Source organism: Neophocaena asiaeorientalis, unplaced genomic scaffold, assembly GCF_003031525.2.
Source record: "Neophocaena asiaeorientalis asiaeorientalis breed wild unplaced genomic scaffold, Neophocaena_asiaeorientalis_V1.1 scaffold43, whole genome shotgun sequence".
Classification (NCBI taxonomy): Eukaryota; Metazoa; Chordata; class Mammalia; order Artiodactyla; family Phocoenidae; genus Neophocaena; species Neophocaena asiaeorientalis.
Genome location: NW_020173674.1, coordinates 2032329 through 2046223, shown reverse-complemented (window position 1 = coordinate 2046223; position 13895 = coordinate 2032329). Strand labels below are relative to the sequence as shown.

General features: G+C 50.9%; 1 protein-coding gene across 1 annotated transcript in view; it reads right to left on the bottom strand.

The window, feature by feature from the left end:
• KCNQ1 (potassium voltage-gated channel subfamily Q member 1) overlaps positions 1-13895 on the bottom strand; it is a 364926-nt gene that overhangs the window by 58751 nt on the left and 292280 nt on the right. Inside the window, exons 19-20 of the mRNA XM_024749215.1 lie at positions 13107-13153; positions 12199-12260 (exon numbers count right to left, since the gene is read on the bottom strand). Of these exons, the coding sequence (XP_024604983.1) occupies positions 12199-12260; positions 13107-13153 (109 nt within the window). The remainder of the gene's footprint in view (positions 1-12198; positions 12261-13106; positions 13154-13895) is intronic.

The window sequence follows — 13895 nt, the reverse complement described above, 5'->3', positions numbered from 1 at the left end:
TCTGCTTATCCTCTTGGTGTTCACCCAGCACCTCCCTGGTCCTGGCCTGGTCAGATGCCCGGGGACCACTCTCGCCTCCGTCCACAAGCACGTGACAGTCTGAAGCTGCCTCTTCAACAGCCTGTTCACCAGACCTGCTTGGCTAAAAGCACTGGAAATGTGGCTTGTGAGACCAAGGGACTGGATCTGAATTTGATTTAATTTTAACGAATTCACAATTAAATTTAAATACAGATCCCCAAATCAGTTATCGGAAGACTTTAGCTATGGTTGCTCGGAATGCTTTAGGCATGAGAACCCACCTTTTCCACTGTAAATTTTGTGATATCTAAATGCAGACCAAGCAGTTCTTATGAAAGGAGAGCATCCAAAGCGAGGTGCGCTCTAAGTCGAAAACCCACGCTGGTGTTTGAAGACAGGATGTGGACCGTCCTAAGCGTTCTTTTGTATTGATTACATATTGAAATGATAATATCTTCATCTGTTGGGTTAAATAAAACATATTACAGTGAATTTAAGCTGTTTATTTTTTCTGACGTGGCTATTAGAAAGTTTAAAATTATATCTCCCATTATATTTCTACAGGACAACATTGGTCTGAACTGGGGCTTTGCACACTTTCCTGTAAGTGGCCAGATAGTACATGTCATAGGCATTAGGGAATCACATACAGTCTCTGTCACACATTCTTTAGGTCAGGGGCCAGATTTGGTCTGTGGGCCCCAGTTTGCTGGCCCCTGGTCTAGAGGCTCCCAGCTCTAGACCGGCTGGCATCCTTCTCAGTCCAGCCTGCCAAGGGCTGGTGGCCCCACCCAGTCCCCACTGGAGTCCCAGCGTGAGACCTACTGATCACTAAGATCCCCAGGGACCAGCACGAACAAGACACGTTACTACGGCCCAGTAGCTCCCGGTTTCACGGGGAGATGGAACATGGGAAGGTCAGGAATCAGTACAGGGAGTTGGGACGGCAGCCATCAGACCCAGGCTGCCCAGAAAAATCCCACCTTCCAAACCCTGACTCTGTCCCCTGTAAGTGAGCAAGAGCTTGTCTGACCATGAGACTCATTGGCCTTGACGAGCTAGCCAGGAAGTAAGAGAGGTCAGAGGCTGAATGTACAGTGAAAGTGGAGCCCACAGAGGTAAGAAGTGTCCTGGAGGCATTTGATGAACTGAGCACACTTGAGCTTTGGTTTTCACAGTCTCACAGGTGATGGATAGCCAGGTATCCAAGCCCAGACCTGCCCCAGGTGGGAAGTGTCACAGCAGAGCCCTACGTAAAGCTGGAACCTTCAAAGGGCTCTATGTTCAGTGTAAAGGTCAATGAGAAATAACCTCGTCCCTGAAACGACCGTATAGAAAACTGTCTTGCTGCTAACAGGAGTGGAACAATATTTGCCCTGAGAAGTCACATCCACAAGCTGGTCCATGCTCAGCTTGGAAGCCCAAATGCACACCACCCGGGTGGTCTTGAAGACGTTGAGCCCAGGATTTATAGTCCAGGCTGGTAGTACTCCCATGTGCATAGCAAAGGAAGAGGTGAACGTAGATTCCCCCGTGCCCCCCCAAGAACCTCAACTTCACATTAGACCTCAAAAATCCCCACAGATACATTTTAAGACATAGGAACTCATGATTAAAAAAAGGAAATCCTCAAAGGGAACAAAACACCATGAATGAAAGCCAGAAGAAAAAACAAAAACAGAGAAGCTGATTCACAAAGACTTTAGATACCAGAAATTAAATATAAAATAGCCATATTCAATATATTTCAAGAAATTTTTTAAAAGTTTGAATATACAAGTGAAAAGAAAGATACTACAAAATGATCTATCAAGTATGCATAAAAACCAAATAGAGGGCTTCCCTGGTGGCGCTCGTGGTTGAGAACCTGCCTGCCAATGCAGGGAACACGGGTTCGAGCCCTGGTCTGGGAAGATCCCACATGCCGCGGAGCAACTGGGCCCGTGAGCCACAACTACTGAGCCTGCGTGTCTGGAGCCTGTGCTCCGCAACAAGAGAGGCCGAGACAGTGAAAGGCCCGCGCACCGCGCACCGCGATGAAGAGTGGACCCCGCTCGCCGCAACTAGAGAAAGCCCTCGCACAGAAATGACGACCCAACACTGCCAAAAATAAATAAATAAATTTATAAAAAAAAAAAAAAAAACCAAATAGAATTTCCATAAATAGGAAAATAATCATTGAAATTTAAAATTCTTTGGATAGGTTTAACAGCAGATTAGAAACAGTTGAAGAAATAACTAGTGAATTGGAAGATGGATCAGAAGACATTATCCAGAACCCAGTACAGAGAAACAAGTGATTTTTTTAAAAGGGAGAGAGAGAGAGAGGCACTAAGAGACACAGAGGGGATTGAGATGGTCTACCAAATGTCTAATGAAAGCTACAGAAGAGATAATGAACTAAAGCAAAGTATGAAGAGATAGTGGCTGAGTGTAATCCAGAACTGACACAACACACCAACCACAGATTAAGGAAACTCACTGAATTCCGAGCAGAATGAACAAAAGAAACTGCCTAATAACACAACATAGTGAAAATGCAGAACACTAGAGTCAAAGGAAAGAGCTTAAAAGTAGCCAGAGAGAAAAAAATACATTGCCTTCCAAAGAGCAATGACTCACTGTCATCTTTGTTCTCAATAGAAACAATGGAAGTCAAAGTACAGGTGGACAATCTGTTCAATGTGTTAACAGAAAATCTTTTTGGTAACCTAGGGTCTAGAATTTTATACCCAGTGGAAATATTTTTTAAGAACAACAGTAAAAACAAATAAAAGCAGAGGGATTTTGATTTGCACTGAAGGAAATTCTAATGAATACTTCAGCCAGAAAAACGTGACCCCAGGTGTAAGATCTGAGATGAAAAATAAATGATGAGTGACAAAAGAGGCAAACAGGTGGGTAAGTTTAAACACATATTGATTGTATAAAACACTACTAATCATGCTTGAACTAAAGTATACAACAAGACATACATATAAGTCAGCAGGAGAGATTGAAACTAAAATGTCCTAAGGTCCTTATTTTATTCCAGATGTGGGTAAATATAGCACAGGGCTCTATTACATAACCATTTACAATGTCCTAGGTTAACCTCTACAAGAATGGCCATATAACTTCAAAACTAGTAGAAGAAAAAAATGGAATGAGAAATAATCATCAATCCAACAAGAGGCAAGAAAGAGGGCCGAAGTAAACATTAAAAAATTTAGTACAGGTGAAAGGGACAAAATACATTGCTAGAAAATCAATCAAAATATATTGGAAATTACATTAAGTATAAATGTGTTAAATGATTTTTTTAGAAACCTAGCCACACAGTGTTTGCAACAGGCACCTAAAATGTGTATACAGGATTAAAAAGACAAGAATTAGAAAACCTGACACCAAAATCGGAAAAAAAAGTCACAATAAAACTAGAGAACAATATCTTTTATGAATATAGATACAAACATTCCTAACAAAATCTTAGCAAACAAAATCCAACCACAGATAAAAGAGATCATATGTCATGATCAAGTGGGAAATACAAGATTGGATTAACACCCTCAAATCAATTAATGTATCACACCATATTAATAGAATAAGGGCTAAAAGGCATGTAACCATCTCAAAAGCTGCAGAATGGGTAACTGAGAAAACCTAACATCCTTTCACGATAAGAGCTCTGAACACACACCAGGGATAGAAGGAAACATCCTCAACCCGATAAAGAGCATCTAATGAAAATCTACATCATATTTAATGGTGGATGACTGAACACTTTTCCCTGTAAGACCTTCTCTAGCCACTTTCACTCAACATCTTACTGGACAGTCAAGCCAGTGTAATTAGGCAAAAAAAAAAAAAAAAAAAAAAAAAAAAAAAAAAAAAAAAAGAAATTAAAGGCATTCAGATTGGAAGGAAGACCTAAAACTGTCTTTAGTCACACACGACATGATCCTGTATGTAGAAGTCCCTAAGGAATCAATAACAACAATATTTACTAAAATTAATAGCAATGAAGTCACGGTTTATAAGCTTAATATCAAAATTTAATTGTATTTCTGTATACGAGTAACAAACCATTCAAAAATGAAATTAAGAAAACAGTTTCACTAACAGTAGCATCAAAAATAATAAAATATTTAGGGGGAACGTTAACAAAGGATATGTAAGATGTGTACACTGAAAGCTATAAAATATCACAGGAAGAAATTAAAATAGATCACACAAACAGAAGGATATACCATGTTCATGAATTAGAAGATTCAATATTGTTAAGGTGTCAAGTTCTCCCAAATGGATCTATAGATTCAACACAATCCCTATCAAAATCCCAGCAGGCTTCTTCTCTTTTATTTTTGGTAGAAGCTGGCAAGCTGATTCTAAAATTCATATACAAATTCATAGCACTTAGGATGTGCCAAAGAATTTGAGAAAGAAGAAAATTGGAGGACTTACACTACCTGACTTCAAAACTTATTACAAAGCTACAGTAATCAAGAAAGTGTAATGTGGGTTTAAGGATAGGGATACAGACCAATAGAACAGAGTTGAGAATCCAGAAATAAACCCATATATTTATGTTCAATTGACTTTCGACAAAGGTGCCATGAAAATTCAATGGGGGAAAAGTAACGTTTTCAACAAATGGTGCGGAGGCAATTGGATATCCATAAGCAAAAAGAACAAAAGCCAAAAACCAAACCAAAACAAACCAAAAAAAAAACCCAAACTTTTCCTCATACTACACCCCAAAATTAACTCAAAATAAATCATAGACCTGAATGTAAGAGCTGAGTCTAAAAACTTCTATGAGAAAAAAATAGAAGAAAATGTTCATGTCCCTGGATTAGGCAAACAGGTCTTAGATGTAACCTCAAACGCATGAGTCATACAAGAAAAGATAAGTTGGACTTTTTTACAATTTAAAACTTTTGTGTTTTAAAAGACATGATTAAGAACATGAAAAGACAGCCGCAGAATGGGAGAAAATACTTGCAAGTCATATATCTGATAAAGGACTTGTATCCAGAACATATAAACAACTCTTACAACTCAATAACAGAACTACTTAATTAGAAAATAGGCAAGAGAGTTGAATAAACATTTCCCCAAAGAAGACTATGAATGGCTAATAAGCACATGAAAAGTTGCTCAACATCATTAGTGATTAAGGAAATGCAAATCAAACCCACAACTAGAATGGCGAAAAGAAAAAAGGCCAACCATACCATGTATTTGCAAGGATATAGAGAGAGTGGAACCTTTGTACATTACTGGTGCGAAATCAAAATGGTACAGACCCTTTGGAAAACAGTTTAGAAGTTTTTTAGAAAGTTAAACAGAAACTTACCATATGACCCATCAATTCCCCTCTTAGGAACTTGACCAAGAGAAATGAAAACATATGTCCATACACAGACTTGTAGATAAAAGTTCAGAGCAGCATTGACCATAATAGCCCCAAACTGGAAACAATCCAAACGTCTATCAACTGGCAAATGGATAAACAAAATGTGGTTGATCCATACAACAGAATACTATTCAGTGTTAAAAAGAAAAGAAATACAGGATGCAGCACAGATGACCCTCAAGAATGTTACATTGTGTGAGAAAAACTAAACACAAAACACCACAAGTTGTCTGATTCCATTTATATGAAGCATCCAGAAAAGGGGAATTTCTAGCCTTATAGAAATTTAAGGCTACAGAGACAGAAAGCCGGTCAGTGATTGAGTGTGGCTGGCGGTGGGAGCTGGGAATGATTGCAAATGGAATTGAGGGAATTTGGGGGTGTTGAAAAATGTTCTAAAACTTAGCTTTGCTGACGGCTGCACACCAAACTAGAAATTTACTAAAATGTGTTGCCTACATTTACATTGGGTGAATTTTATGGCACGTAAATTGTACCTCAAAAGAAAGCTTAAAAAAAAAGATTACAAACAAAACTAGGTTTGTATTAACAATGATAATAGACTTTAAGGGAAAAAAGAACATTACTTGAGAGACAGCGGGTGTTATGGAATTAGAAAAGATTGACTCCAGCAGTGAATATATAAAAATTTGGATATTATATGTATCTGATCATAAGATCTAAAAATACATTAAGCGAAAATTGACAGAAATATAAAGAAAACTAGAAAAATTCTCCACAATTGTTGGCACTTCGACACATTTCTCAGTAATGATAGATCAAGTAAGATAAAAACATTCCAGTGAGGATATAGATCTCAACAAAACAATTAACAAGCTCGTTCTAATGAACACAAGTATAACACTGTACCCGGCAACTTCCGAATACACATGGTATTCAAACACAGAAGGTACGTTTACAAAACTTGATGACATGTTGTACCTGTAAAACATATTTCAAAATGTTCCAAGAGACTGATACCCTACAGGACTTCCCTGGTGGCACAGTGGTTAAGAATCCACCCTGGTCTGGGCAGATCCCACATGCCACGGAGCAACGAAGCCTGTGCACCACAACTACTGAGCCTGTGCTCTAGAGCCTGCGAGCCACAACTACTGACCCCCATGTGCCACAACTACTGAGCCCGCGTGCCTACAGCCCGTGCTCTGCAACAAGAGGAGCCACCGCAATGAGAAGCCCCTGCACCGCAACGAAGAGCAGCCCTCGCTCGCTGCAACTAGAGAAAGCCCGCGCAGCAACGAAGACCCAATGCAGCCAAAAGTAAATAAATAAACAAATTTATTTTAAAAAAATGATTGATACCCTACAGATCACTTTCTCTGACAACAGAGAAATAACAATTATAACAATGACAAAAATCCTATTCCAAAATAGCTCCTGGGATAAACAAGAGGTCATAATGGAGACTAGAAAAATCTTGGCGTGAATGAACATTAAAATTAAACGCTATATATCAAAACCTGCGGGGTGAAGTTTGAGTGGTATTTAGAGAAAAATAAAAGGATAGTCTTAAATGCACACCTTAGAAATCTAGAAAGTTTTAGAATTCATAATTATCCAACCTAAGAAGTTAAAGAAAGAGTAACACATTAAGCCCAAGTAAATAGAAGGAAGAAAATAAAGAGGAGTGAAAGAAACAAAACAAAACCGACAAACGAGAGGATCGACTAGGTCAAAAGTTTGTTGAAAACGTGAATAAAATCATCAACTAGCTGGCAGGCTTGACCAATGGAAAAAAGTGAAAGCGCAAACAAACAATATTGGCAATAAAAAAGGGGCCTAACCACTGATGGGACAGATGCTAAAATGATAATAAATGCCAATAAATGTGAAAACTAGGAGGGAACGTACAAATTCTTAAAATATGCAACTTATCAAAACTGACACAAGAAGAGATAGAAAACCCCAACTGTCCCATAACCAACCGAGTCATTGACTCGATGAAAAACCTGCCCACAAAGAACGCACCAGGCCTAGGTGGCTTCCCCTCCAAGTTTCCCCAAACACTCAGGGGAAGAGAATCCTCACCCTATACCGAATATTCTAGAATATGGAAGAAGAGGGAACACGTCTCGACTCGTTCTGTGAGGCTCACATACATTGGATACCATAACCCAACGAGGACAGTGTAAGTACGTATCTCACCCACAGACGTGGACAGAAAAACTCTGAGGAAAATATTAGCTGGAGGGTTTCAGCAGTGTTTAAGGAAGCTTATACAACGTGAAGGACTGGTGTGTGGTGGGGAGAGGCCAGAGGCCACATAGATGTCTGGAAAAATAATCTAAGCCCAAGATGATAAAGGCCTGAACTCAGCGGGGACGACGTGCAGCTGGTGTGCAAGGGTGAGCAGCTTTGAGGGGCTCTCGGGGTGGTGGTAGGAGCAGGGGGTGTGGCTGGGATGACTAGGACTCGGGGTCCTGCTTTTAGGCCTGGTGGCCGGAGGAGTCTGGGAGGGGGACAGAGCGGGAGGACGGGGGTCTGGGGCAGACGCCAGGTCCTGGGTGACCGGGGCCTACCTGGTCCAGGACAGGGGCTGGGGAGCCCGGCCTGGGGGGCATTCCTATCAGGCAGAAAGGTGTGCCTGGCCAGGGTTCTAGGCCGGGGGGCGGTGGAAGGAATGTTCGGGGGGTTGGGGGGGCCCTTCCCACCCACAGTCTCTGAACTGGGGCCTGGAAACCCAGGACTCCCTGTGTCCGGCTCTGAGCCATGAACATTTCCGGCAAAAACAGAGAAGAAAGAAATTCTCCCAGCCCACTGTGTTCCTCATATCAGCAAAAGCAGCGTGAGCTGAGCTTGCAAAATAAACAGGGCTCAATGTAAACACTGCAGCAGGTCCTGGGGATGGAGCTAAGAATACACGCTGGGGGAGGAAGGTGGGAGCAGACTTCTCCATCGGGTCCCCAGAGAGCCGCAGGGTCCCTGCCCCGGAGCAGCCCTGACAGGGAGGGGCCGGGGCGCTGGGGGCCGCGTTCTCAGGACCCGTCCCAGGGCCTGGCGTGTCGGAATCTGACCGCTGCCGCCCGTGGACCTTGCTGCTTGCCCTCACCTTGGCCCTCAGTGCTCCTGCGTGGCCTCTTCTCAACCAGACCCCTTCTGTTTGGGCAATGCTCTCCTGCTTTCTTCCGTCTCTCTCCACCTCCTCCCCTTCTGTCTGTGGCTTCTGCCGGGACCAGCTCTTTACCTAACCAGCTAACTAGGCAACCGCTCAACCTCTCCGGGCCTCAGTTTCCCCACTGGTAAAAGAGACTTCATTTGGGCAAACGAGTCCTTGCCAGAGTAGAGAACGCAATGTGACAAAGCAGTTCAAGCCCTCTCCTCGCACAACTAAGGGGGCCAGTGGGTGGCAGGCCGTGGCGGGGGAATGCTGTGTCTGCTCCCCATGCCCCCAGAGCCAGGCAGGTTTCCGTCTCTCTCCACCTCCTCCCCTTCTGTCTGTGGCTTCTGCCGGGACCAGCTCTTTACCTAACCAGCTAACTAGGCAACCGCTCAACCTCTCCGGGCCTCAGTTTCCCCACTGGTAAAAGAGACTTCATTTGGGCAAACGAGTCCTTGCCAGAGTAGAGAACGCAATGTGACAAAGCAGTTCAAGCCCTCTCCTCGCACAACTAAGGGGGCCAGTGGGTGGCAGGCCGTGGTGGGGGAATGCTGTGTCTGCTCCCCATGCCCCCAGAGCGAGGCAGGCCCGCACAGCCAGCCCGGGCCAGGGCCAGGGGGCATCCTGAGGGCGGGTGGGGGCCTCTGAGCAGGAGTGCGAGCTGCAACGAGGCTGCAGGACCCCGGAGAGAAGGAAGTGGGGGGGCGGGCGCTCCAGCCCATGTGGCCCCTGGACTGGACATGGGAAGGGGACTCCTTGCCGGGAAACAGAGGCCCCCCTGCACAAGCTGAGCTGGCCTCCCCCACCCCAGGTGACTCCCTGCAAGTGGACAGCCCGGCCACTGACCCTCAGAATGACCTGCTCCCAAGACGGGGATGGGGGCAGCCGCTGTGCCCCCCGAAGTCCCCTCCCCCTCCTCCCCAAGCCCCTCGTCCTGTGGCTGAGTGAGCCGCCGGGCCGGGACCGCCGTCACCGAGGAGGGCCTGAGCTGAGATGAGGAAGCAGTTGGGGGCCAGGCTCCCTTCCGGCCTGAGGCCAGCCCAGTGGGGTTGGGGGAGGTCCGGGGCTCCGGCTGGGGCTGGCGGGCCGGCTGGCACTGCCACCACTGCAGGCCTGCTGGGCTTCCCAGGGCTGGACGGCTGCTGGATTTCCTGCCCCCAACTTCCCTCAGTCAGCAGGATTGCGAGGGGGGTTGTTTATGGTCCCGATGGCTGCGGTGATAACGTGGGGCCTGGGACACGCCACTGTGCCCTCTGGGCCCGGCGGGGCCCTTTCCCAGGGTCTGTCCCCGAGGGGGGCATCGGCTAGCGGGGGCGGGGCTGGGCAGGCTGAGCTGGACGCCGGCCCACGGCAGCCTCTGCCCGGGTCCAGCACGTGTCCACGGGGCAGAGATTCAGCGTGGAGCACGGCCTGTTCCCTGCCTTGAGACCTGGGGGCATGACTGTGCCTCTTGGGCGGAACCAGCTCCTGGGAGGCAGGATGGGGACAAAGGCGACACAGAGCCCATCTCCCTGAGTGTGTGCGGAACATCCGGAATCCTTGCTGCGCAGAAACGGCCCCTGTCCCGGGCGCAGAGCCTGACGGTGGAGGCCACCAGGGGCCTTGCTCCCAACCTTGCCCCCAGGGATCAGGGACTCCAGAAAACCCTTCCCTTTGTTGTTCAGATCTGAAGAAATGTGGGCCCATAATTCTGTACCCCCAAGGCCAACGTGGGCCGCACCTCAGCCCACCACACCGACCCTGGCTGGACAAGGGCTGAGCCCTGGCTCTCAGACCCCCACCGGTTGCCAGATGGCTCCAGGGGACCCTGTCTCCTACCCGTCATCACCCCCAGAGGACGCCAGGCTCTGGTTTAGGTTTCAAGGGGTGGCCTGTCCGGAGGAACAGTGGGCAGAGCCGTAAGAGAGGCCCAGGACAGTCGGACAGGGGACAGAACCAGACCAGGGCGGGGACTTGAGGAGGGGTGAGCGCATTTGGATGACAGGGCAGCGGGGCGCTCCCAGGGCTGCTGGGTGGGGGCCGGCTCACGCGCCCCTGGGCCACCACGACCCCTGCCAGCGGCGGGGGCCAGTCAGTGAAGGCTGCCTTGGCCAGAGCTGGGCAAGGAGGCGGGGGTGGGGGTGGGGGGCCCTGGGTCCTTTCCCCGGCTCTACCTCTGCATCCGTTGATGTCTGGAAGCCCCGCCCCACCGGTCCCCCCAGCCAGGTGCCTGGTCTGCTGTACTGGGCGTGGCTACTTGCTGCTTCTCCTGGAATGTGTCAGCCCCGAGGAGTCCCTGGTCCCACACGAGAAGAAGAGTGAAAGCCAAGGACGGGTCACCAGAGAGGCGGAGTCCGGGCCCCAGAGCCTCTGATGCCGCTCAGCCTGGGGAGCTGACCGTTCCTAGTTTCAGTACCCATCCCGCCAGACAGGGCATCTGCCACTGGACCACCTGCCTGGGCAAAGGAGAGCCACCAGGCCCGCCGAGGCCTGTGCTGACCGAGACGGGCCAGCCCTCCGGCGGGGTCAGGGTGTTGGCGTCACACAGCCCTAGAGGGCCAGGCCCGAAGGGAGAGCCCCCGTGGGCACCTGGACAGCGGCCCTCCCCCACGTACAGGATCGTGGCCCCATACCCGCCCAGGCCAGGGAAGACTGCTGGTGGGCAGAGGGTCGTCCTGCAGGCCCAGGCCAGGGTGGGTGGGGCAGGAACCCGGAGCTGTGCCCCTGCCCGCCTGCCCAGCTGCAGCAGAGATGGACACGGGCCAGAGCCAGGCGTTGCCCGGGAAACCGAGAGTCGGACGCATCCCTGCTCAACCGAAATTCCTCTATTTTTAGCCCCCCGGCTGCTTTCAGATAAAGTCCATGTAGATGAACGAGCTGTTCGGCAAGATAACAGCCTGCTCCAAACCACGGAGACTTCAAAGGGCAGCAGGCCGCCCCCTCCCATTCCACAGATCCTCCGAGGCTCCCAGGATGCCCTGGGAAGGGGTTCCGGAGCTGAGAGGCGGGGCCGCGGGCACAGAGCCCGGCGGGGACTGGGGTGTCCCGGCCACTGAGGCTGCCGGTGCCCTGGAGCGGAGGGAGCACGGCGTCCACATCCCACCAGACAGCCAGCAGGGCCTCGGCCGTCACTCCCCACCTCCCTTGCCGTCAGGACCCTGCGGAGGAGGGTCCTGGAGCCCACACCCCCTCCTCCGCACTTGATGCACCCTCGTGTCCCTGTCGGCACCTCTGAGTCCCTGAGTGCAAGCGGGCTGGGGGCTGAGGGAGCCGCAGGCAGTGTGGACAGCACTGCCCACCTCGGCGTGCACCGGGCGGTCCTCAGCTATGCCAGGGAGGGACTGCGGGCACTCGGTGCCACTTGCCAATAATGATGCCACTTGTCAGAGGTCTAAGACCAGCCTGGCCTTCAGCGTCCTCCTCCCGCGGGGACCGACGCCCAGTGCACATGAGAGAGGAGCTGAAGCCCTACGTCAGGGAGCCCACACCGAGCACAGGTGGGAGGGAGGGAGGGAGACCCCAGACACCTAGGGCACCATCCAAGCCCTGCACGCTCAGGACAGAGCTGGAGAGTGAAACGCCGCTGTGGACGGCACCGTCTGGGCCCCAAGGCCGCTGCCCGCCGCCCACCAGCAGCGACGCTGCGTGGCCCGCGAGAGCTGGCGTGGGCTCGGGCGCCTACCTTGTCCTCCACGCGGTTCAGGCGGGCACCGATCGTGTTGCTGCCTCGGTCCTTGCTCTTCTCTGTGGGGTTAAAGCACCCAAGTCAGGGACGCCTGGGCTGGCAGATGGGGAGGGGTGGGCAGGTGACCCCGACTGGACTCGGGGAGAAGGGCGATGGGGGTGAGGGAGTGAGGGTCAAAGGCCTGAACCTATGGGAATGTCTCTTAGAAGCTCTTCTGTGGTGAGAACTTCAGGGGCGGCAGTGGGTGGGCCGGGCGCGGGCTCTTTCCGGTTCTGTGACCTCCGAGAGCCTCAGAGGACGGGCACCCACCCTGCCCGGGGGCTGCCTGAGTTGGTGCCCGCTGTACAACGGTGACATTCCGCCCCAAGGGGGCACTTGCTTTGGCCGAGGAGGCCTGTCGCCCCTGCAGCCCCTGCCGCCCTGTCCCCGAGTGAGCTGCACCTCCCACTTGAACTTGGGCTAGGGCAACCCCGAGGAACTGGCCTGGCCCTGCCCTCCCTGGTGTGACCCCCTAGCCCCCCTCCGGAGGACATGAGGCCGAGCCTCAGAGCTGGAGGGCGGCACCCACCTTGCTCCCCAACGTTCTAGCTGGCTGCTCACCCCCCCAACCCCACTCCCAGGCCCCCACCTTCCCAGGGTCCTGGTCACGTTTCCACACTCACATCCGTAGCCTAGAAAAGCCTGCCATTTGTGAGGACGCATGCAGGTTCTTGCACTAGCTGAAAATCCCTTGTAAATCATGTCTGAAGCCAATTTGCCTAGGGTGGGTCTACCTGCCCCCCTCTCTGGATTTCCTTGCCAGACATGCACTTTCTGATGGTGGAAGAGGCAGGCGTGGGTGGAGGGATGGTAGGAGGGTGCGGCCTGGGCTGCCACGCCCAGGGTGTCTCGATGCAGAAACCCACCTGAGACAGAGATGAAGAGGGAGGGCTTCCCGATGGACTGGTCCAGCCTGTGGGGGAGGGAGGGAGACGGAGACCAGCTCACGCTTGGCCGGGGCACCGCACGGACATCTGGCCCGTCGGTGGGTGGATGGGCTGATATGCCCAGCAAGACAAGCGGCCCGCCCCTTCTGGGGGCCGCCCCTCACTGCCACCCAAAAAGCAGCCAGGTGCCTCCCAGGTCCCAGAGGCCCATGCTCCCAAGGGGGCTTTGCGGGGCGGCGCTCAGAGGTGAAGGGCAGTGGTTGGGCTGCTCCTTTGTCACCCTCCCTGAGCACAGCAGGGTGCCGGGATAGCCCAGTGTCCTGAATGTTCCCAGAGAGGCAGGCCTGCAAGTGGGCCCTGCCGGGGCAAGGCCAGGTCGCTGGGCTGGGTGGGCTTCACGTCCCTGTGGTAGGTCAGCGACAGGGGCGGGGGCAGCCTGAGCCCCTGGCCTGGCCTGTGTTCAGGACAGGCGCGTCTCCCAGCCACACCCTGCGTCGCACAGAGCTCGGTTCCCAGGCCAGCCCGCCGTGGAGATGCAGCTGGTCTGAGCCCACGCAGGCCCCCAAGGACCACGCTGCTTCCATGAGGATGAGATCTGCGGGCCCCAAGTCAGAAGCCAGAGGACGTCGGCTACCAGGGGTTGAGGTGCTCAGCTCCCGACTGGTAGGGTCTCTCCTGGAGGGGGTGTCTCTTGGGGCTGGACCTGGCCCCTGCTCACAGGGCGTGTGCTGGGCTGTGAAGTGTCCAGCGTCTCTGAGGCGTGGCCAT